We start from the raw sequence: 25,828 nt of genomic DNA, 5'->3' as shown, positions 1-25,828 counted from the left end.
AAACGAGGCAGTAAGACAGGTCAGGCAGCTACATGGCAGCAGCAGAGAGGAAAGAGATGAGGTGGAGACGCAGGGGAGTGTGTGAGTGCCAACAGGGAGGAGGTTTAAGAGTGTGAGTTTGTGTGTGTCCGTGGGTGGGTGTTCCTGCATTTTTGGTAATCATACCGTGAGGATTTCTGACTCCCCTGACACCACACTTGTCTGTCAGGACAGAGACTGTTCCAAAACCACACCTGCCCCCCCTCCAACCCCCCCAAATCCAACAGAGACATCAAAACATCTGTAGTAACTTCATAAACAACAAATTATAACCAGTATAGTTAGAGTGCCGGGGTTATCAGTAAAAAGTCTTCATAAATTAAATAATGTTGATCACATAAAAATGTTAACTTTACAATTAAACTGTGTTAATGCAACACAACAAATCCAACAGCTGAGAAGTTTTATCATTTAATCTTTGTCAAACATTGAGCTATGTTGAATTTAATAGAAAATATCAACTTTTACACAAACTGGAAATCAGCTTCAAATCAATGCTTTGCAAAACTTTTTTTTTTTCAAAACTGAATAAAAAAATCTAAAGTAAGGTTTGATTTTCATCCCAAGTGAATTCAAGGAGCAGGCTGTGGCCTGGTGAACAAAACATCTTGCTAAACAGGAATAGAAGTTTTTGAACTAAAATGGAGGATGCGTAGATTTGTGTGTGTGTGTGTGTGCGTGTGTGTGTGCCTGTGTAAAACTAGAAAAAGAAACTATTAGTTGTCTGTTATTTGTTTGTCCGTCTGCATTTTCTATCACAGGATGCTCAGTGAAAGCTGACCTTTCAATAAAACTACTACATATATCTGTTGTTAAGTTGTTCATTTTAAAATTGCAAACATAAGCATCAGTTTCATGTAAACATTTAGTATTGTTTATATAAAAACTAAAACTAAAAACTAGAATGTAAAAGTGGAGGTTGGAAGCTATTGTGAATTCTACACATTGGCTTTTCCCCGGCCATAAATTCTCCACAGTGGTTTAGCTCCTAAAAGGTTTTTTAAATGTGAGCCAACAGTGAACCAGAGAGAATGGTTTCATGACAAATGGTGGCAGGTTATGGGCCAGCCGCACAGCATGCAAAACAGTAAAATGGGACAACATTTGGTGTGCAAATCCATCAGTCCATTCAAATAGTGTCACACAAAAAAATGCAGTTAACATGAGGGGAGGAGGGGGGGGGTTACGGGGGAAATCAGAATATATTTTAAAGGCGGTTTAGTCACTCAGAGCAGCAGGAGGACTTTAAAATACAAGCTACTCACTCTGAGGCATATGTTAAGAACGTGACCGCAACAGAATGTGTGACAATGAAAAGTGCCAGGATTTTCCACCTGCATGTCGAGTAGTTGTCAGTGACCTAAGCGGTGGAACCTGTCCTTTTCTGGATCTATTCTCCTACTTTAATCCAAGAGACCGTCACACCCACTCTGCCATTGTGCAGCTCAAACCTTTCCATGCATGACAGAGCGTATGTGCTTAAGTTCATCAGCCTGCAACCCAGATCGTACAAATAAGTATTTGTGCCTTGGTGCACATAAGCATGAAAACGTCAGTGACGTGAACACACGCAAAGTTGTGTTCCAGAATTCAGAACTGAATGTTATTCCTGCCTGTGAATCAGATCAGTTAAATGAGTTTCTGTCTGAACATGGCTTCATGTAGTTCAAAACACATCAGAGAGCATCGTGTTTTCCATCATTTTATGATTTGTTTTTTTACTCTTTTAAATATTTACCTTTAAACTAATGTCTTAACTATGATAGGTCTTTAACAGTAAACCTTTCACCCATTAAAAAAAATTCACATCAGTTTGTCCAAAACCTATTTCACCTATTTTCACCCATTAGTCTTAGCAATAGCATTCATAAAATGTTTCATCTTTGAACACAAACAGAAAATCTACAGAGGCTAAACACGAAAAGATTGAATAAAAATGGAATGTTGGGCACGTCCTCGACTTACATCGGAGTTCAGTTCCTAAAGAGTCAAATCTCACATGCTGTACATCAGTACCTCTGTCACTCACCTACACTAACACAGTGGTAACATCATAATCTACGACATAAAAACGTCAAAAGTGTCTGACTTACCACTGGGAGTCAGAATGAAGGGTATAAAGTTTCTTAAAAAAACAACACAAATGAAAGAAAGTAAATGTAGCACAATCCAATGTGTAGTGCCGCAAGATGTATATTTGTCAGCTCCACCTGCCAAATAGTTCCCCTGTGAAATTAGTTAATTCTTTCAATTATTTGTTTAATGCCATATGTCAGAGTGATGGAACAAAACTCTCTTAAATTTATGGGAGATCGTGAATTAACCACGAATTGCCGTGAGTCGAGGACGTCATAAACCGAGGACCCCCTGAACTTCATTTTCTAAATCTCGTCAATTTAGTCCTTACTCTTTGGTGTTTTTTCCTTTTTAAAAAAAAATCAAAAATGAAGGTTCAAATTTAGTTTAAAGATCATTAGTTTATGCTCACATGCCCAGCTGATAACTTCAATCTCAATCAATTCTACACAGGTTTATACATTTCTATTGTAACCTGAACCATTCCTGACAAACACAGTGCGTTATGTCAGGTCATGTCAAAAAGTGCAGTTGTAAAATAGAGTCAACAAAGAAAAGAAAAAGTGTCTAATTTTGGACAGACTTTCACCTGCACCTGCACAGAAAGAAATCCATACCGACAGCATTTCTGATGAAAGAGATTATCAGCATTGTTCAGCTCTGTTTCCTATTATCTGTCTTTTCTATAGCTCACTCACTTATTCATAAAGTCTTTTTTTTCAAAAGCTGACCCATCTTGAACCCTTTTTTACACCTAGGCCTCTTTTTCTTTGCCAGGGAACTTAACCACAAAGAAGATTCGTCAATCTGCCCTCAGACTGCCAGGAAAATAAATCCATATTAATGACACATAATGCATCGACACTGGAAAAACAGGAAACAAAAAAATATGTCTTCTCCACATCTGTGAGTCTGAGTATTTCCTTTTAAAAATTGTATTAAATTTGTAATTGTAGGATTTAGGCTGAAAAAACACATTCTTTTTTTCCTCTGTTTAATTACAGCAATTATGTTGGCAGCAGATCATTGGATGAGTCTATTCACAAAGGCAAAGATATGTTTTGTTTGAGTGCCTGATTGCCTTCACACAAGATGTGGCTTGTATTAGGTTTTGCCTTAAGTACAGATAATCCACATGTGTCAGTGATTGAGGAGGAACAAATCCCACAGTAACAGACACACAGGTGGCACTGTAAAAGAAAGAGCATACCAGTCTGTAATTCTCTTTCTCACTCTCTGTCGTACTTGGCTACAGGCCCTCGGCACAGATGCCACATTCACAGGTCACCGGTCTCAGTGGGAAATTCACTCAGATGAAATAACATGAAGGCGCTACGGTCCAGTCCCAGTCAACTTCCTGTGTTTTTCTGTGAACACAGCAAAAATCGATTTGGGTAACGCTGTGCCGTCCATGTGAGAGAAGCATCCTGGAGGATACGACTGTGTCTACATGAAAGTCTACAAAAGCCTTCTCTCTCACTTTTGATCAAAGACACACACTTCAGCACTCGTTTCAATATCCTGTTTGAAGAGTCATGCTCACCAGACACCAGTTACACTTTGTGTGCACTCTTTAGACCTGAACACATGTCAACCATCCCAGCAGACACTCTGACGACAAAGAAATAATTTGAAAACCAATATAAATATTTACCACAATTACCTCCAATAAGAGGCGACAGTGAAAGGTGTGTGGAAACAAATAGAAACTTCCAACTTTTAATGAAGGCCTCTAATGGCAGCTACAAATCATGTAGTAGGATGAACAGATGCTGCTAAGAGCTACATTTATTACGTACCTCACATAGATTCACTGAGAACTCACTGGATGTTTGACATCCCAGGAAACCTTAAATGTTTTTTTGTGATTTTAGATGTCTGGCCAAGTAATGTACAGCCGGATCCAGGGAACTATTAGCAAAGAACAAAGAGCAGGATCTGCAGGCTATCAGATCCTGACTTCTTTTTTTTTTTTTTCGGTTCATGATATGATGCATTTTAATCTCTCTTCAATGCAGGAAAATATTGTGTTCTTATTTGCTTATTAAAAATAAATGTAAATAAAACATAAATTTAATTTAGTTCCTTTATCAAGAGAAATCCTCACCAGTGGATTCTATAAAGGAAGTTTTTTTTTCATTTCCAAAATGATCACATTTAAACACAATTATCAGAGAGGACAACATTAAGTCTTTTAGTACTCGTTAAATATGTTGTCTGGGATGGAGCAACATGAAACAGCAGTAAAGGTAACCTATACAGTAATTATAACAACAAACAATCAAATGAGTTTGTCTGTAGGTGGCCAATGGAAAGACAGACTGCCCTACAAACGTATTTATGATGTTATTGTAATATTGTAATGTATGTTTGTAACTGAAGTTTAGTCTAGAAATGTTTTTATCTAAAATTGGTGTCAGTTTAAAAGATTAAAAGTCAATAATCCATTTAGAAAGTCACTGCCAAGTTACAATGAAATAAAGTCAGGGAAATTTTTTTTTTTTTTAAAAAGAGCCTCGATGTACACAACACTGTGACAGTCTGTGACTCATTAAGATAGAAATCTGTCGTCTCTTCTGGTTAAAAACAAAATGGAAAAGCTTAACATCATAACGTATAGAGACAAAGGCCCATTTCTACAGTTCACAGGGAGAGCTGTTAGAGACATGTCAGGAGTTTGACAGCTGAGACAACAGTGTGCTGCTCAGATGTATGAGGGGAAGCCGGATAAATGCCTGTATCTTCCTGCTCGGGAATCAGAGGATTTAGTTGGCGGTGAAAGCCTGACAGCCGTGATACAAAAAGCCTTGTTTTGTGCCACTGAATAATTGTAATACCTGTGATTGAACCTGTGATTATGACCAGGTTAAGACGGCAGCTTGTTGTTGATGAAGTAAAGTATGATCTCACCGCAAAGCATGTCATATTTAACCTGCAGCAGTTAACGTTTGTTACGGGAACATGTTTAAAATCTTATTAAGGCCATTTCTTTTTTTTATTTTGTAAATACTCAATCCTGTTTGTGTTAAAAAGTAAATGACAGGATGGTATTAGGCTAATGTTATGATAAGAGCTTATCATAACACGATACGTGGCAGTACAGTGGACTAGCCCAGCTCTGTTTGTTGAACAATAAACCAGTCAACTGCTGCAGTCAGGAATTTAGTAGAATTTTACGCTGAGGAATTCATGAGAAAACATTTCTGCACTTAATTAGGTTTAGGTTGATACATATCTAATATATCAAAATATATAATTATAATATAATTTAAATAATAAATACATATATATTTCAAAATGATATATTTAATATATTTTTAATATATCATATATATTATTATTATATAATATCAAACGTAATTTGTCATGATTAAGTCATTCCTAAATATGACATGAACCCTTTTTTTGTATATTGCTTGAACAGAATAACAGATAGATTTATGTGTTTCTTTTCACCTGTTTTCATTTGTGACTAATCCAATTTTATTATCATTATTGAAAAATGTCAAGAAAAGTATGTCAAATGATGTAAAAAGTATAACTGTTGATGAGGCTCTGGGTGCATACTGCATACTGCTAGATACAGACCTTGAATAATGTGTAATATTTACTTTGTTGGAAGTGTTTTTAAATTAAGGAATGTTAGTGTCCGTTTGTAAAGTTCTGAGTGCTTTAGATTTTCTAGTGTGGTCTCAGTTTTTAAGGCTAAAGCTGCTTGTAAATTATGTTTTATAGACAGGTAATCTGACTCTCTGCCTACCGTCATAATGGCAAGGCCCAAGCTACAGCTCATTACTGCTGCACATTCAACATGTGAGGTAACGTACAGTCATCAGGTCAGGCTGTAGTTAAATTACAATTTCCAAGAGGATGTGCTTACTCTAGAAATACCCTGAAAGACAACAATCCTCTGTCCACGTAGACAATTCAGAAAACAAATGACAACTTCAGAAAAGCTCTTTGCTCATCACTTCCTCCACACGACCCTGCTGTCGGGCCACGGAGACATTCGGAGAAAAATTGGTCTGTGTCAATGAAGTAGAACAAAATAAGGTTGGTCTCTGATTCTACTGTAAAACATTCCCAATCTGTGCTCCTATTGTGCAAGTGAAGATCCTTTCAGGTGCAGGCAGGGTAAAAATGCACCTGTATGACTGGCGTGGCCCCTCTGCAGGTTTAGACATCTGTGAAGTGTTGAAATATAGATCTGAAAAGAAGCCTAACTGACATGGAGGCTCTGACATTTGCAACCGGGCATGACTATAATTCTGAGCGCTCTGATACAGATACTGTCTATCTGTCAGGTAAAGGGTGGGTCGCACGCAGTGAGTCATAGGAAAGAAATCTAATCTGAAAATGCTCTTAATGTTGTGAAAGGTCACTGCTGACTAATTTGAACATATGTGAATGAACAGCTCCCACTTCATTTGAACCATTACTTTGCTAATCTGCACTAGCACAACTTTTTCCAACCTCACGCTTCCTCCTTTGTTTGAAATAATGGTAAGATTAATATTTCACTTTTTCTCACAGGAAAGGAAAAAGTATTATGACCTGACATTTAACATTTTAACGTCAAGTGCACAGAGAGCCCTGCCCTATAGCAAAGGCATCACCGGGTTTGAACCCCTGCTAACACTTCACCTGTATGTACAAAGCTTCACGCAGCATTAGCGTAATTGCACTGTATCTATATGGCCCTCTGATGGCACATTTACACCCTAAAGTACACTGATTTTCCAGTAAATAAAGATAATATTTCTGTAATCGCTAACTTATTTACATATTTATTAGTGTGGCCTTGCTTTGTAACTGAATTTTCACCCTGTCACAGGAAGTAGAAAGTGAATGTAAATATCCAAATAGACCAAAGAAAAGAGTAGCACGTTTAAAGCATAAGACTTACTGTGTGTCAAACAGATTTCATGTGAAGCATCATCTGCATACATTTAAATCTTCTGTTCTGTCTTACAAACCAAACACATGCCTTTCATTGATTGTCCCTATTTACACCTGTCATCATTTATCTGAAGACTGTTTTCTTTTAACAGTGTACACAATAATGTGCTGTCCTGTCGTGCGTCATCCCAACTGTAGCCTTAACAGCTCATTAATGATGTGCATGTGGCACAAGAGAGGGGAGATCATGGACAGGCTAAAGACATGACAAAGAAGATCCAAAATCTACAGCTATTTAAAGAAAAACTTCTAACTGTTATATCACAAAAATCCACAGTTATTCCCTGATCTGCACAAGAGAGCGACCCACACACACAAACGCACACCTTGTGTGTGTGGCCAAGGTTTGGAGCAAGTCAACCATTTAGGAGTTTGCATCCTTACCAAGTCCCTGCAGCTGCTAATGCAAACAGGAAGCCTCCCTTTCTCCAAGTGGTCAATACCTGATCCTTTCATAGTAGTTTCTTATGAAATCCTACTACTACTGGAGGAAAAAAAATAAAGTATTGGATTGATATCAGTATTTGCAGTTGCACGCCAATTTACAGTATCAGTATCAAACAAGATTAAGTTGTATCTATATGATGATATGATATAAGAATGGGAAACCAACCAAACAGATCAAACCTGTTCCCTCTGAGCTGTGACATCTCAGTTGGTGTTTACTGTTATACTGTACAAAAAAATAACACCTTCTACTGTTTGAGGAAATATAAAGTGATGATTTTTCAGTAACTGGCTGCTAACACCATAGCAAAAGACAATTAAAATGTGTGACCTTTAACTGTCAGGCTCTGATGAGCTGAAGAGACAGAAGATTGTTTCGTTCACCACAGCTGTTCACAGTGCAGATCGTCAGACGTCTTTCTATGCTGAAACACAGGAAGCAACAACAATTACACAATTACACACAGTCTGTTTCACTAACTAACCTCCTACACTGATGTTAGGCTAACAGTGTGCTGCTTCATTTATAAAAGTATCCATTTGGAGGTGTGTGTGTTTTTACAATGGCTGTTGCAGAGTACTGAGCCCAACTACCAATAACAGTTCAACAGCTTCTAAGCTTCTATCAAAACGAAAGACACCTGTAATCTGTATAGGTGTTGTCACTACGTATTTAAAGTGAAGCGTTCAAATTCAAATGCCTAATTTGTTTTTCTTTGTTTAGAGAGAGCCGTTCCTATCTGGCACGGCCTCAGTACAACGTGCAGGGCACTTTATTTGCCTTGGCTGCAGCTCTGCTCGCTTGTGAAACTGTCCCGGCCTCCAGCTGTCGTCTGTAGCAGGGGTCTTAGCCGCTGCTGAAATATATAATACAGAGTCATGCTAACACTGCACACTCTAATTTTTCAATATTTATTTAAAGAAATACTGAGATTCTATTGTTTCAGTGGGCAAATTGAAAAGTAGTTTTTAAAAAAAAATTCAGTAAAGCTAATGGAAAAGAAGCAAATTAGTCAATGCCGACAGGTAATTAATTAAAGGGGATTTTTATAAAGTACAGAATGACTGGTAATAAGAAATGCGGGAAATGGAGGAAATAAATATGAGTGACTCCTACCTGTAAGGATATTTATTTAAGTGTTTTCCCTTTGACAAGAGGCATTCTGTAAAACAAAAGTGAAATGTTTGTAAATTTGGAAAGAAAATGCCTGTGACACATTTAATGATAACTCTTTATCAACAGCAGCTTCATCCCTGCAGCATTTTCAACAGATGTTTATAGCACAATTACTGAACATGTCAAATGACACAACTGGTTGACTTTGTTCCTCTGCTCCACATGTGTATTATCGTACTTACGTACGTACGTGTAGTATCGTGTATTTACGTACAGCTGAATTAAAATTCCCTGCTATTCTTGCTGTGTGTTATGTTATTATATTATGTTATCATTGATATGTTATGTTATTACGGCTCATTCTAATCCTGAAATTTGATTTGATTCCAAATTGTAGTTTAAAGAAACATTAGTACTTTCCAGAGTGGTGCCGATGATGTGGAGGACTATAGCAAGATTATAGAGTTAATGAATTAACTTTTGGGATTGGGATAAAGTTTAGGGATTTTTTAAACAGTAAAACATAAGGTCAAACTACAGTAAAAATGAATGTACATGATGTTTTTGGTTTGTTTCTCTGATTTTATAATCATCAATCATGTTATCATACAGAAGGCAAAGGCATTATATTTTTTTTTGTTTGTTTTTTAAAGTCAAATAAAGAGTCTTACATTTTTTATTTATATAAAGAGCTTTTTAACAAGCAAAGAAATTTTCCGAGGTATGAAATCATTTTTTGTTTTCTATTAAAGAAATATTATTGAATTAAATTCCTGATGGAAAATACCAACTTATCACTTTAGCATTTAATTAACATTTGCGCTCACTAATATGCAGCATTTCTTAGGTTTAAATAATTATCTTGACATGGAACATATTGAGGATCTTAAACATTTTTTTTTTAAATTGTGATGGCTACTCAGAAAAAATACTCAGTTACAGACGTGTGTATGTGTACCAGCCATCCTGTACACAGACACACACACCAACACATACACAAAATTACTATGTGCTATATTGTTAGTAAGCAGAAAGTAATTCAAATGTCTATCTAACAATGAACCTCTGGATCATATCAGTCGTCATCGGTGATTGATGTCCAACAAAAAGAAAATTACACTGCAGGTTATTTAAACATTCACGCTGCAAAGCTAGCAAACTACTCAGGCATGTCTGCAGCAGCTCTGCGATCCAATGTTCTGCCTTGCTTCAACTCATGTTCATTAACTTGTGCACACACCTGTGTCTTCTCTAAAAAGTTTCCACAGAACAAAGTCAAGGACTATGACTAGACCATGGCCTTCACAATAGGTCCAATGATAACCAACTAGAACAACTGGTGTGTGTGTGTGTGTGTGTGTGTCTGTTTGTTCAGTTTTGTTTAGTTATATTTTGCTGAAGTACTGGTTACTGAATATTAAAAAAACAGTTATAGCAATGTTTTGTTGAGTGCAACTGAGTTTGCTTTATATTAACTTCCACCACAGCATAACACTCATGATTCTCACATGGCACATTTAAAAAAATATATATCTTTCATATTTAACAATGTAAATAAAGCGAATTAATTCTGTATGAAAAATACTTTTAAAAATTGTTTGTCTATTTTTTAAATCTAAGGCCTTTTTTCTTTTAAAACTCAACATACAATACAATACTAAACACTACAACAACCCAAGCTTCCACATCAGCCCATTTATAAGCTGTAATTAGTTGTCAGCGTTAACCTTTCAGATGCCCGAGCCATATTTTTAATCCACCTGCACAAACACAGAGATAAAAGGCTCATGAACAAATATTATGCTGTAAATGCTGTGCAGATGCCAAATACTGATTCAAAGGTAAACAGTGGTAACTGTAGCACTGTGTTCTGGTAACAGCTCTTACCCGACAGATAACTCCACTTTAATTTTTCCTTATTCTTCAACAATTAAAACCGTGCCGTAAACAAAGACTGAAGTCAATTGCACATCTGCCACAGCTGTCAGGATATTAAGGAATTATTTACACAAACATCATATATCAAAGGCAGGTTTGTTTTTTTGCAGTGCATTTGTGAACAGGCTTGTATATTACAGTCACATTTATTTTTAGTTGAAACACAACTAGAAAAATGAAGTCTCCTTCTCTGATACTAAAATCCACAGTGATTGCGTGGCATGCTTGTTTGCCTTTGCTTGGCATCTTTTCCTGGCAGAGGTGTCAGGTAGCTTTGCATGCAAACATCAAACTGATCAAAATAAAAACCGATGCAGCATATTAACTATAGTTTGTCGCTGTAACACACATCTATATTATTTTGTTAAACAATAATCAATTCATTTCAAACCAATGACATTAGGCACTAGCTTTTTTTTTTCTTTGCTCAACGATGGAAGCTAACAGATGCTAATAAGGAGTACAGCTCCTCTGAATTTTTACCCTAGTTAACGTACATAGATTAGCCTTCCATCACTTTTCACTATTTCTGAATATCGTTCTTAGCTAGTATGTGAAATGAATAACATGCACAAAAACAAAACTTTCAGCATTTTATCACTTTACCACACTATCTTTCCTGAATCAAGGCTCAAGCATTAGCCTAGCCTGGTGCTAAGCAGTTGGAGTGCACTGGCGCTCTCCTGGTGTTTGTTTTGAAGATTAAGCTGGAGAACCCCAGCCCTGTGGAGTTCCAGGATTTTAAATCCTACAGAGCTCTGAGGAACTTCAGCACAGAAGGATTTGACTATGCACAGCAAACAGTAGTGACCTGCACCAGCACAACATTAGGAAAGACAGACTCCAATAAGTTTCGAGCAGGTTTTTAACCACTGATTCCTTGAAAACATTCATTCACACTCGCAACAATTACTTTTCATATCAGGAGTAAGGTTATTCCTGTCGCTCAGGTTACATCCTAGAGTTATGATGACGCCCTGTATTTTGCATGCTGAAATCACAGGAAAGCCTTTGTCTGGAAAACATTTACATCTCTTAACACAGCTGGCTTGCCCAATCCCTGGTACAAAAACAACAAAGGAGCAAGGTAGAAAAACAACTTGTTACCACTAAAGAGTCTTTTAGTGTCGAACGTCAAAACACATGGACTATTTTAGGCTTAAAAATAAACTGAGGTCAGCTTTAAAGGGGGATTTGAATATGAAGAGGAAAGATTGTTTGCTTTAACAGTTCTGCCGCGTAAAGTGACCCTGTAAAGTGCGAACATTAATAATATGACAAATATATATATGTATATATTTATATATGTATATATATATACATCGATATGCATATATATACATATATATGGAAATATATATACAGTATATATTTCGCATATTATTAAATGCAACAATAAAATACTAATTTTAAATATACCTGTGATTCAAATTACATTAGATAACTAACTTTAATGGACATTTCTCCAAAACACCTACAATAGAAATTTTCTCTACAGTATTTAGACTTTGCCATACATGAACAATAGGCTCTTATAAAGCTGAGGTATGTAGTGGAGGGGGTGTGGCCCCTCAGGTGCTCTGGAGGTAATACTCTCCTGAGGTGACTCATTCTCACACACACCTTAAACAGTGCACATGGTGCTCTTTCGTCTAAACATCAACTCGGCCTGACAACACACTGTGGGAGTAGAACAAGCGCTGCAGTGAATGCAATCAGATTTTTTTTTAAATGTAAATTACTTCAGTTTTTTGGAGCTGGATTGAAAGAAAGTGAGTTTTGGACAGGAACCACCTTTTTTGCGGGGATCTTTAGCTCCCTCTCTCCAGGATCAATTCCGTCGGCCCAGGAGCTAAAATATTTCACAATATTCGCAGCACATTTATTTGCAGGTTTCCCTGTTTTGAGTGGACAATGACAATGCCGGTGGTGAAAACGAAGAAAAATTCTCCAGCAGAAACTCTGTCCGACTCCAACACTGCACCACAGAGTGAGGAGCAGCCCAGAGGTCGGAGGCGGAAGAGACCTCTGCAGCGAGGAAAACCTCCTTACAGCTACATCGCTCTCATCTCCATGGCCATAGCAAACTCCCCTGACCGCAAACTGACACTGGGGGGCATCTACAAATTCATCACAGAGCGCTTCCCCTTCTACCGAGACAACTCAAAGAAGTGGCAAAACTCCATCCGCCATAACTTGACTCTTAATGATTGTTTTATCAAGATCCCACGAGAACCCGGGCGACCAGGAAAGGGCAACTACTGGGCACTGGATCCAAATGCCGAAGATATGTTCGAGAGTGGCAGCTTCCTGCGGCGGAGGAAGAGGTTTAAGCGCTGTGACTTGACCACTTATGCCTCATACGTGCACGAGACACCAGTTTTCTCTCCAGTCCAGATTGCCAGGTCTTATTCCAACACAGTTTACCCCAATATGACAGTGAGTCCTACATATGGGCAGCAGATTCCATCCAACTACTATCCGTCCACCTCGCCCTCCGGGTTCGGACCAGCTCAGACCCGTATGTTCAGCATTAATCTCATGGGTCACCCCTCAACAGCCAGCATGCTGGGAGGTCAAGGGTCAGACGTCATGCAGCAGCACAGCAGGAGCCCGGAAGGTCTTCAAAATGGATCCAGTCCATGTAACCTCTCGGCCCCAGCTTTCCCGAGTCAACACTGTGGAGGAGCCGTGGTGTCCCGGTCCTCCACACATCCCGGGTTCACCTACTCTGGGCCAAATATCCATTCACACCACAGTGCCCACCAGGGCTCATATGGACAGAGCCATGTCCAGGGGTACACAACAGGACGCCTTCACGCCTCAGCCCACGGAGCTGCTGAGTCTCTGGACCATTACGGCAGGATCTCTCCAGTGCAGCTGGGTTCCTTGTCACAGTACAACAGCGCTACATGTCCGATCGGCAACACCGGGAGTTACCTGAGACACCCCACGTACCCAGGTAACTTAGACCGATTTGTGTCAGCTATCTGAAATAGTGACAGTCACAGCAACAGACTTCGGTCTTAACAGAACATCAGGGCAGCAACAAGTGAGCCAGACAGTTCTCCACACAAACATGACTGGTGGACTGAGGAGAACAAACTTGTTATAATCTACTCGTGAAGACAGACATTTTTTGAACTTTTGTTTTGAAGCCACTTCTGTTTGTTAAAGATCAAACTAAAAAAAAAAAAAGGCAGCGTTTTTATTTTTTGGGGATGTGGATTGACCCAAAGAGTTGTTTACATCACGGTGTTGATCCTGATCATCACTTGAGTGAATTGACCAAGTGGCATTGGTGCAGGTTTGCCCTTCCTGGGTGTTTTCTCTGGTTTTAACTTTTAGATAGATTCCTATTGTTGAATTTAAATGTCAAAACCTCCTGAGGGATTATAAGAATGTAAAATTGTCTAACTTCTGTGTGAGCTGTTTTTGACATAAAATATTTACTGGTTAAAGAGTCCTGGAATTATAACATTAAATTATTAGATTCTTGACTGTAGACCTTTTGTTTGATGTGGTGTGTAAAGACCGTTGGCTTTGTGCTTCTATGTACTTGTGTTGATAAATGAAATAAATATTAGGTTACTTTTAACAAAATAAAACTAAGAGAAAAATGTGTAAAGAGTGCATTTTTCATTACACCTGTATTAACAATTTATTTTGAAAAAAACTACTTTTACCAACTTTTACATTTTTTTATGATAATCATAATTCTCAGCCTGCAGGAAGGATTTGTAAACACTTTAGGATTTCATTACATGTTCAGAAATGCTAATTTCAAACTAAACTGATGAATGAACGAAAAAATAACAAAAGACAAAACACACAGATGTATACAGCACCAGAAAGTGGAATGTTCCTTTTGTGTTTACGTTGCTTTCTACACTGTTTCAGTTCAGCTGGTTTGAAGTGTTGTCTGGAGCCACAGTATTATCACTAACCGTGACTGGTCGTAATTATCATGCCCAGACACAGCACTTAGAAACCAGCAGAGCTGTTCCCCATGACATGGTGCTCTCGCCACCACATCATTTTACTTGTGTTATACAAATGAGCGTCGGCTCTTTGCCTAAATACATTCTTCAGTATGAAAGAAATTTTCTTTCTCTAAATATATTGTACTCAAGTAGATGTCTCCCCAGATGTTTCAAAATTGTTAAAATATATATATATATATATATATGTATATATATGTATATATGTATATATATGTATATATATATATATATATATATATATGTATATATGTATATATATGTATATATATATATATATATATATATATACATATATATACATATATATATATATATATAAGGCCAAATAAAAAAAAATATTTTCAAACAATTTTAAATTTTTGAAAAGACAAGGAAGCTGTTAAAATAAAATAAAAAAAATAAAAAATAAAAATAAAAAATAAAAAACATTTGACAAAATAAGTTAACGACAAAACATCGTAAAGCCGATATTTTAGTTATTAAATTCAGACACTATTTTAAAGCTTTTTGACTGTGTATACAGTATACTATGGTATTTTTCCATGTAGTACAATACATGTTCCTTTCAGTAATATATTTAATTTTTACCCAGGCAATGTACAGAAAGATAGAAAAAACATGAAAATTATAATATTACATTTATTTTTACAAGTAATATTAAAAGTTACATCTAAAAACACACATAATAATAAAAATAATAATAATAACAATAATAATAATAAATTGAAGTTATGTGAAAACATGACGTACGTCAGCCAATGTATTCAACAAGCTGTTGGAGCTGTTCACAATTCTTCACCAACTCTGGCAAAGACAGCAGTGTCTGTGTGGAGAAAAATAAAAGCATTAAATACACAGTATTTGCAACACATGGTTTGAAAGTGAGAAATTAAGTGTTGTTTTTTTTTACCTCTCTGACTTTATTTATCATGTGGTTTAAAATCTGTAGTTCGTTCTCACTTTTCTGCTGGTTAATCTGGTGGATCATTTGCTGCAAAATATGACCAAACATCCTTAAAAGGCTGGAACACATCCTCATAGAACAGTAGATAGAACGATTGGTCGATTGATAGACAGACTTTTCTGATCCCAGACTGGGAAATTACAGCGCTGTACTTACATGGTGTTCACAGGCACAGACACGCAATAAGGTAGACAGGTTTAGGACAGCACTTACATGTCTCTTTGCTCTCTCCAGAAGTTTGACTTTGGCCTGCTCCACCTCCTGAAGACTGACCTTCAGTCTCTCCACCTGGTGTTTAGTTGAGGAGATACAGTATGTCAAAGAAAAGGATTGTCTTTTGTTTTGTTTTTTTTAATTAAACAATGCACACATGCTAAATTGACAGTAAATGTGTCATGATATTCACCTCCTTTATTAACTGGATCTTCTCATCCAACGAATGCGCTGGATTCACTGAAATCCCGCCAACTTTTCTCAGTTCCTCGCGCAAGAATTGAGACTCGATCTTCGAATGATGGACAGAGCGACGGAGCTCCAATACTTCCTTCCGAAGTTCCTGTAACATGTGACACGTAGATGGATATATGTGTGCATAAGTATCTACATACAATAATATAGAAACATATATATACTGATATTTATATGTAAAAAAAATATATATAAGCAAAAATACATATATAATTCTATATACATATATACGTATACACACCAGCATACAAATATATATATACAGTATATATGTATGTATGTATATTATATATATATATATAATGTACACACACACACATACATATGAACACAGTGACTTCTGTCTTACACTATTTTCAGCCTTCTGTCTGTTCAGAAATTCCTGGACTTCATTGACTTCTTCTGAAAGCTTTGTCACTGTTTTCTCATCCTGTGTTAAGAAAAAAAAAATAACCATCAGAAAATTTACAGAGATCAACAGCTCTGTTGAACTTTCATCTCAAACCAAGGAACCACTGCAGACGTGTGTGTGTGTTTCTTACCTGGGCTTTCTTCTGCAGCGCCTGACTTCCTCTTTCAGCCAGGACGTTTAATTGGCCAAGTTGATGCTTCAGTTCTGACACCTCAGCCTCATGTTGGCTGTTCGCAGCCTGTTGCTCCTCCTGCAGGCGAAAGCTGGAATAATGGAAGTATAGGGTAAATCCAAATCACTGAAATACTCTGATAGAATACTTAATGTATTATTTTTGGGAGGAAAACAAAAAAAAAACCTTTGTACGTTTTTTTTTTATTATTACCACATAGACTATTTCCACCACTTACACTGTGTTTTGGAGATCCTGAAGCTGAGCATCTTTAATCTGACGCAACGACTTCAGGCTACTGATTAGCTCGTTGACGGTGCTGCCTACGTCAGCCAGCATCTCAGCCACACTGCTCTGATCTTCTTCTACTTCTTCTTCTTTAAATTCTACAATGCTTGAGTTCTTCTTTGGAGTGACCGCTGTTATGCGAGTGAAGGCGCTCTTCTCACTGAACAGTGATTCCCGCCGTGTTTCAGGTGTGTCTACGGAAACAGAAACGTAACAGTTGTACAAAGTGTTCATTTCAATAGATTAGAATTATTTTACTGGAAGAACAGGATTGAAATGTTTTGGTTTTTTTATCTACAGTATACAGATGTATATATGCATTTACATACATGTACATATATACACACATACAGTAGATACATTTATTTATATATATATATATACACATGACATCTAAGAGAAAATACTTTAACTATATATTACACAGCACTGAGTTAAGAAATCTTCCAACATTTAAGATAAAATAAATTTATTTTAACTAAAAAACACAACTTGACGTTAGCCTACAGTACCTGATTCAAAAACTCCCTCTGACTTCTTTTCTTCTTCTTCTTCGTCTTGCTCCGCAGTTAATGCAAACATGACGCTGTCAACAAAAGAACTGTTCGGGTTTCGTCGTGTCGTCTGACTGAGCGACTGGGATTCCGTGTCCTTTTGTGACTTTGCTCTCTGGTGTGAAAAATACAGATACTTGTTCGTACAATATTACAGTAATTTTAACATCAATTCATAAACACATTTCAGCTTTTCAACAGTTCTGCTGTTTTAAATGTAAAGCCATAATCAGGCTGAATGACTCACTTGTGGACCATTATCACATTTTCAAACAGCCTAGCAGAATATTTTCACTTTAGTTTTGGTGGCTCAATAAATTTACTTCAGAAATTGTACATCCATACGGCCGTAACCATTAGCTCTACAAAGGGTAAAGGGTGTGTTTTGCACCAACGTTACCTCATCACTGAGCTCTGCCTGTAGCTCATTAGTGATCCCTCTCAGTGTGTGATGCAGTAACGTGACCTCAGTATTTGCCTGTGCCAGCTTTTCTACAAACTCAAGCTGCTGGGTACTCGCTCTGGACCTCGTGGTTTCCAGCTGTTCCTGCAAACTTCCGTTCTCTAGCCTTTTCACAAACACAAGAAAGAAAAAAACAAACTCTGAACACATGACATTTAATTCTAATTATTTGTTCTGTCAAATCATTTATTTGCACTTTTACACCCACTGTCATAGAGTAGTCATAGCAGTGTTTTCACTGGGTCGCAGGTAGGGTTGCACGATAAAGGCCAAGATGATAATTTTTTTTAATCAATATTGAAACCACATATTAATCATGATTAATCATTACGTAAGGTAAAACCTACTATTATTGCACATTCTATTTTAAATAAGGCTCTATGTTCAAAACAAAAAGGATCACCAGACAATCGAGTAAAATAACAGGAAAAATCCAAACCTCGCTATCTGACCTCTATACCCAAGTGGTCAAAAAGAGAGCTGAGACCACCACAAATCAAACACCACCAGAAAACAAATCAAACACCATTACATCTGTTATGCCAGTGTGTCTGTGACAGTTGAACTGACGGGCACATAGATCCACTGAATATGTGAAGATGAACTCACTGCAGCCGACTGAGTTGACCATTGAGGTCCTCATACTGGATGTTCCTCTCCCTGAGTCCCTGCAGGTTGGCGCTGAGCATGCGCTCACTCTCGACCACCTGTTCTCTCGCAAGTTCGTTCTCCATCTGTAAGAACTACGAGACACAAAGAGACGCACAAACAGGATTTAATAAAAACAACAACATATATTAAAACAAAAACACAACTGCAACACAAAACTTCTCGAACATCCAATATAATTTCAATAGACTGTGGACTTTTTGAAACCAAATAAATAAAATGAAAATAACAACGTCTGCTGACCTCATTCAATTCCTTCACACCGCCGAGCTGTGTGCAGACATCCTGGAGCTGCTGGATCTGGAGTGTCTGAGACTGTGACAGGGTCTGGGACTGACGGAGCTGCTCCTCACACTGGGACAGAGCCCGACTTAACTCTGACACACGCTGCTCCGATGTTTCCAGCGACGCCTCCAACCTTTACCGACGGAGTAAAAACACAACAGAGACGTCAGCACCGACCGCAGCAGGTGAATATTATCCTCTGTAATTACTACTAAATGGATGTAAATGTTCAGAAATCCACATCAAACAATTCACACAGATAAAAGCTTAACTGATTCTTGGCACCACTTACTGGTTTCCTCTGTCCCTGGCCTGCTGGATGTCCTTCCATGATTGCTGTAACCTATAAAATTGTAAAGGAAACAGTCGTGTCAGCTGAAGCTTCTACATTCAGCACCTTTTTGACTGCAGAGTTAATAACTGTGTGTGAACCGCACTTTGTCGTCTCAGTGGCCAGTGCCTGCTCCAGGAAAGTGTAGGAGGCTAACGTGGAGGAAACGGTGGCGGACAATTCGGTCACTTTGATTTCAAGTTGGCCCCGTTCTTGGTCCCTTTCTGCCATCTTCTCATGGAGAACAGCCACCTCTAAAACAGGAGGAAATACTTCCATGTGACCAACGGGGGGCAGCAATTTAAACAGACAATCAACTTAGTATAAATTGATTTCAGTTTTACCTGATGCCATAATGGTCACCTGTAGATTCAAGTCATTAATCTGCTCTCTGGCAGTTTGTAGATTCAGCCTAGTTTCCTTTAAATCTTCTTCAACCTTTTTAATTTATTTGGACACAAACCAAAAAAAAGTTATTCTTTGAAACGAACTCATGCATCAAGCTCAAAGTCTTTGGTTAAACATCATTGTCTGACCTCGTCTTTCTCTTTAACAGCTTGTTCTCTGGCAGAAACATTTTCATCTCTCTCGGACAAAGCAGCCGCAGCTTTGTTGTTTAGCTTCAGTAGCATAGGAGTAGTTTTCCTCAGTAGATTTCTGACTGCGCTGAGCTGTGAAACAACATTAAAAAAAAGAATAATTAAACATCAGCACAGTGCAAAGTGCAAAATAAATCATTTATGTGATTATTACAAATATTCGCAGCATATTTTTTAATTGGGTAATCCTATTGTTGTAAATGAAGGCATTGCATGTGATGGCCTCAGTACATTTATATGTTCTGTACAGTATGTAGTGGCTTTTCCTCCTCTGGGATTGCTAAAAAAGGAAAGACTCTACGCAATTGATCATGTAAGGAAATCAGTGCAACAGGTAATGGAAAAAAACTATTTCAAAATGTTCCAAAACCTAAAAGCAGTGGTCACCATTTTTAGGTTTCTTCCTAATCAAAATAGATTTTAAATCCCTGCTTTATCATGTTGTCATATGAGATGTCAGAGAAAAAAAAAATTAAAAATTAATTCAAATAAAAATCTTCTCTAATCTTTTTTCTCAAAATCATTAATGCTAGATACATTTTTGTTTTGTTAAAGTTGAGCTGCTATTAATTTACTTAGCAGATGGTGAACTCTGATCTACTTCAGTGGACTCTCCTGTAAACATACGGCTGTGTTGTTTTTATATACGGTTCATTCTCACATGGTATTCCTGAGAGAAAATGTTGAACTTACTTCACTCATCAACCTGTTGTTTTCCTCCATGGTTTCGGACAACAGATGATGAGCAGACCTCAGTGTTTCAGTAGCAGCCTGGTTCACCGAAACCTGCGTTTATATAGAGAAAGAAAAGAAGCTGAAGGAAAACTTTTTTCAAAGAAGTAATGTTTTATAAACTAGGGCAAAGCTCTTCATTTGCCTGTTCTGGGTAAGTCTGTTTGAGGGCAGCCAGCAGCTCTTGCTGAGATCCGACAGTCCTCTGCAGATCTGACACTTCTGTGGCACAGTGTGTCTTCAACTGTTCCGTCACACTGAAGGCCTGAAACAGCAAACAAACACACGCGTTAGTATGCAATGAAAAAGCAACTCAGAGAAGTGAGTGAGTCAAGTGAAAGTGTACAAAGATAGATAGATAGATGGATATTCTTTACCGCCTCCTTGGCTTTGTTGGCCTCCTCCATTTGTGTCCTCATGTCCTCTCTTTGCTGAAAAGCATCATTAACCTTCTGCAGCATTCGAGCCTGTGTCACCTTTGATTTCTCAAGTAGAGACTTCATCTGACCATACTACACGAAAACACAATAAAAAAAAAATATAGCGTCAAATACAAAGATAAAAAAATACAATAGTCAAAATTATGGATAAACACATTCCTTTTTTGTGCATCTTTTCTCTACAGAAGTCAAAATTAAAAATAGTAGTCAAATAGATAGACAGCATGACACAGTTAAAGCAGCTGCAGACACCACTTGAATGTCTCTCTGTCCTTTAAATCCACCCAGGGTGATCTGTTTTAAATCCTTTTGGAAGTCATTTCAGAAAGATGTGGCAGCAAATTTAAAAGCTCCTATTTACTTACGTGTGAAAGGAGGCTTTGTTGGTCCTCTTTGACAAGGTTTTCCATTTCCTTCATGTTAGAGAGAGCAGCGTGAGTCTCACTACTGCAAGAACTCTGTGGAAACAAAAGCAGTGATTAAAGAATCCAAAACAACCCCCCCCCCCCCAAAAAAAAAGATTGCCAAGAAACTTTACAGATTTGAGAACACGATATATCACCGTTGCAGCTGCTCACCATGATAATTTTGACATCACGTACACTCTGAGTGAGGTTCTGTAGAGACCTTCCATCCAGCTCCAACTCACTGATCCTGCTCAGTGCCTCCAGATAAAGCTCTTTGTAGCCTGTGGTCTGTGTAAAGGAAAATGTGCAAATCACAAAAACACCCTGTTATTCAATTTCTCTTAGGAACATATTATATATTATATGGACCCATATGTGTGGTTTACATGTTCTTGTACCTGACTGAGCTCAGTGTGGTCTGTCTGGACCAACTTCTCCCTGAGTTCAGACGGTGCAAGGCCAGTAGGAGATCCATGTGCTCTGGCTGCAGTCAACTGTTGCACCAGGGCCTCCACCATAATCATGCTAGACCTCAACCTCTGTTCCAGGTCAGATCTATGGAGGCTTTCCAGGGTGCCTGGTGGTACACTGGTCACAGAAAAACACATTCAGTTCACAACAGTTGAGGCATATTATTATCATACAGGATTAACTAACACTGCTAATGCTAACACTTACTTCCAGAGCAGCGGGTCAGTCAGAGTGCAGGAATCAACCACAGGTACTTCTCTTTTTCGCTCAAACTCCCCTGACGTATTGAGGCTGTGGTCCACCATATTCACAACTGTAGTGCCGACACCAACACTGTGGGTCTCCGTCAGAGTAGCAGACGGGGCTGTGATGGCAGCAGAGACTGGAGTGGATGCAGAAATTCCAGCAGGACCCATCTTTCCAGATGCCAACATGAGGAATTCTGCCATCTGTCTGAGTTGCTGTTGAAGTGGCCCATCCGGAATAAATGGAAAATCCACAACAGGCTTTTTGGCCTCAGAAGGATGTGTGTCACATGCCTTCTCATCCACTTCTTTTATGGATTCGGAGCCTGTGAATGACTGTTGTTTTTGACTCAGCAGTGTGGAGTTAAACAGAGGACGGGGCATTGGGCTCTCCAATTGATCTTCCCATAACACAGAGGATTCGGTGATGACAGGGGAGTGTTCTGCCAAAAGACTCTTCACACGGGTATCATTTAAAGCCTGGAGTGCAGACACTGAGACTCTTCTCACCACAGGACTCAGGAGTCCAAGTCGCAAAGCTGACGCCACTGAGGGACAATCTGACAGAGCATTGAAAACATCACAAATGTTTTGTGCATTTGGTTTTTCTGCAGGGCTACAAAGAGGTCCATTTCCAGATGAACCAAGAGCACTGTCCTTTGCCTCACAAGAATCAGAGGGGACGTTAACTGACTGTACTTGACACTCATAGTTTAGAGGCTGTTGAGCCTCCTCAGGTGAGGAACTCTCCCTCTCTGGGGCTACACTTTTATCGCATTCTGAAGACTCGGTTTTGTTAAGCTCCGAGGGCAGTGCACTGTCTTCTGGATGTAATGAATGCATTGACATTTCTTGATCCTGGCAGGTGACTGGTTGGTGGTTTGTTGATGAACAAATGTTTGAGACGCCGACTTCTTGAACTTGCTGATGATATTCTGCCGTTTCACTATCACGTTGGTTTTGATCGTGTGTACGAGAGGCAGGTGTGATGTCATCAGGAAGCTGGATCTGGTCTTTAGAGGGAGAGATCGTCTTCTCAGGTAGTAGGGTTGCGTTTGTTTTTTCATCCATATTCTTAGCTTCAATCAAGGAGTCACAGGCCAGACTGTCAGGGACAACAGAGCAACCATGTTCTACCTCATCTTTACCATCTTTGGATACCACTGGTTCCTTGACATCAGAGATGTTTCCAATCAAGGTCATTGAGCAACTTTCAATACAGTATTGGTGATCTAAGTGCCTGTTGCTACCTTGAACGTCACGTTGATCAGTTAAAGTGCTTTCACTCAAGCAGTCACTTTGTAACACGCTGCTTGTCATAGAATCACTTGGTAGTGGTATGACGGTCTCACTCAAAAGGCCGGTGGCCTCTGAGATTTCTATCTCTCCTCCAGTGCAGTTCAGTGATTTGAAGGTGATATCATTCAGCTCATTAGCATGTTTGTCCAACTCATTTGACGTCTCAGACAAAGTGGTGCTGACAGGAACAACATCCACACTACCAGAATTTAAATCATCAGTGTGTTTAGTTTCACTCAGTTGGCTGCTGTCAGACGGATGACTTAAATTTCCACAGTTGTCTTGTAATAACTCATCATGCTGTACGTTAGACGGAGGAACAGTCTTGTGGTCTGCAGCGTCAACCTGGACTTCCCTATCATTGATATCACACAGCAGTAATTTCAAGGTAGTGTCTTGCAATTCTTGTGTAGGATGTTTAATATCGACGACCCCGGAGGCATGGGTACTGCTGGGATATTCACAGAAGCTGGCTCCATTCCCTCCTGTCCACTCAGTGTTTGGGGTCTCAGGCTTATAATAAAGATGGTCTACGTGGCCGTCACTTGACTGTACAATCACACTGTCAGATATGATCGTATCGTCTGGTTCACTTCTGTATGTAGCCTGATCAAGAGGCAAAACAACGCTGTCTTCTCTACACACAGAAAAGTCTGAGATTTCAACCTCGTTTCCAGGACATGTAAAGGACTTAAATGTAACATTTCCACAATCGGCTTCATCCTTTGTGGGAATCCACTTCTGTATTGTCATGGTGTATGGAGAAGTGTGCAACTGAGACACTGAGTCGCAGAGAAGAACTTCATCCTGTGTGTAAGAACAGTTAAAAATAAAGAATAAAATAAGCCATTATATCTAACGTGTTGCTTTATCATTGAGTTTATTTGTATTAAAAAAACAGTCTAACCCACCTTTGCTGTTTTGACAGCATCTACGCCTGATTTCTGTTTAGATGGTGTAGTATCTACGTGTGGAATTTCATTCTCCATACTTCGCAGAGGAGTACGTTCTCCATATTTATCGGGAGTCTATGACAAGTTTCAGTAAAATATGCTTAGCTGATGCAATTGCAAAGACAAACAGTGATTTCTGATATGCAATATATATATAAAACTGTGTGTGTGTGTGCGTGTCTTACCAAGTCGTTCCCTAAGGAGATTGACCTCCTGGATGCCATTACTGTCTGTAAGACTACAAAAGGAAACTCATATTAGAAATCTAAAAAATTGCAAGAAAAATATAACTTCTTAAAGAAGCAGATGGCATCAACCAACAACAGACACATTCTATCATTAATGCAGGTATATGGAATAAATCAGCAACATTGACATTATGCAGTTCTTTTACATTAACATTGGCACATTCCAGTTGATTAAGACCTTATATAATTATAACTGTCATCAATCAACTATATACCAAAGGCAATTAAAATCATATTTGACATACTATATATTGTAGTATATGGTCTCACTATGACGCTAATATTAAAACAATTACATTTTTCGTAAACATATCTGAAGTATTTTACACGGTTATCAGTTTTGCAACTGCTTCCTTTGATCAGGATCTGTCTTAGTCGCTTTCAGTAGTTTTCTTCATCAACGATCATTACATTAGACACCTAACTGTTATCATTATCGTCATCCACCGTAAAACAGCATAACTGATTTTTTTTTTATTTTATGCGTGTGAGTTGTCAAATGGGTTTCGTGAAACTGGGCTGAATCTCTATTCGGGCAATGACACTTCAAACAAATCCTGAACTGACATGGAAATGGCTGTACAACTGAACGGCAATGAATAAGACACAATTATTTTAAAAACACTAGAATTGCACGAAACGTTGCAATAATAGCCACTTCCGTAAGGAACACGAATTTAACCTGGATATTTACCGAAGCGTATATTTGAAACAGCATTGTAAAGGCATTAACATTAACGTAATCTACTGATGAACGAAAGGAAATTATCTAAAACTAGCATGTTTAACGTCAACTCTCAGTTTCCTGCACTTACGTATGCACTTTATTGTCACTAAATAATACAAAGTGTTGGACAAATTGTTTAAATTAATTGAAAGCTTTTTACCTCTCGGCTTATTCAGTCAACTTTGTTCAGCGTTATCAAATTAAACAGTACATAAAATAAACTCAACAGAAACGTCCACCGCGTTTGATTCAAAACACAAAAATCTGCGACGCTATTGGGCAGATTCTTCTTCACTGGTGGTGACGCGCAGATAAAACCGTGACGGCAAGCCGTGTTGACGCCTCCTACAGGACGGAAATATTTTAACTACGCAGTAAGTGCACGTTTCGTCGACTGTTTTTTGCGATTGTAGGATTTTTCTTTTTAGTTTCTGTCTGATGCTGCTGTAGCAGAACGTGAAGAATTATCTAAAAATTTTCTTCTGCATTTTATTATTCACAGAATTGAGTTGAAATAATTT

The 25,828-nt window shown here is 38.3% G+C and overlaps 2 protein-coding genes across 2 annotated transcripts; one reads left to right on the top strand and one right to left on the bottom strand.

Moving 5' to 3' along the window:
* Positions 1-8,638: 8,638 nt before the first annotated feature.
* spag5 (sperm associated antigen 5) lies at positions 8,639-25,798 on the bottom strand. The gene is made up of 26 exons (XM_017035474.2): positions 25,468-25,798; positions 24,518-24,570; positions 24,291-24,407; positions 22,043-24,186; positions 21,763-21,952; positions 21,536-21,652; positions 21,323-21,415; positions 20,895-21,029; positions 20,663-20,782; positions 20,479-20,571; positions 19,723-19,857; positions 19,531-19,624; positions 19,293-19,440; positions 19,148-19,198; positions 18,814-18,988; positions 18,511-18,644; positions 17,839-18,007; positions 17,397-17,553; positions 16,835-17,078; positions 16,555-16,687; positions 16,362-16,442; positions 15,951-16,100; positions 15,758-15,832; positions 15,491-15,571; positions 15,331-15,403; positions 8,639-8,684 (listed from the first exon to the last, which is right to left on the bottom strand). The coding sequence occupies exons 2-25, from the start codon at positions 24,554-24,556 to the stop codon at positions 15,332-15,334; spliced, it is 4,947 nt and encodes a 1,648-aa protein (XP_016890963.1). The 5' UTR covers positions 24,557-24,570; positions 25,468-25,798; the 3' UTR covers positions 8,639-8,684; position 15,331.
* On the top strand, positions 12,057-13,775 carry foxe1 (forkhead box E1). The gene has a single exon (XM_008317126.2). The coding sequence runs from the start codon at positions 12,491-12,493 to the stop codon at positions 13,568-13,570; it is 1,080 nt and encodes a 359-aa protein (XP_008315348.1). The 5' UTR covers positions 12,057-12,490; the 3' UTR covers positions 13,571-13,775.
* Positions 25,799-25,828: the final 30 nt, after the last annotated feature.

Source organism: Cynoglossus semilaevis, chromosome 9 (assembly GCF_000523025.1).
Source record: "Cynoglossus semilaevis isolate Cse_v1.0 chromosome 9, Cse_v1.0, whole genome shotgun sequence".
Classification (NCBI taxonomy): domain Eukaryota; kingdom Metazoa; phylum Chordata; class Actinopteri; order Pleuronectiformes; family Cynoglossidae; genus Cynoglossus; species Cynoglossus semilaevis.
Note: the sequence above shows the minus strand (reverse complement) of the source record. Positions and strands in the feature narration are given on the sequence as shown.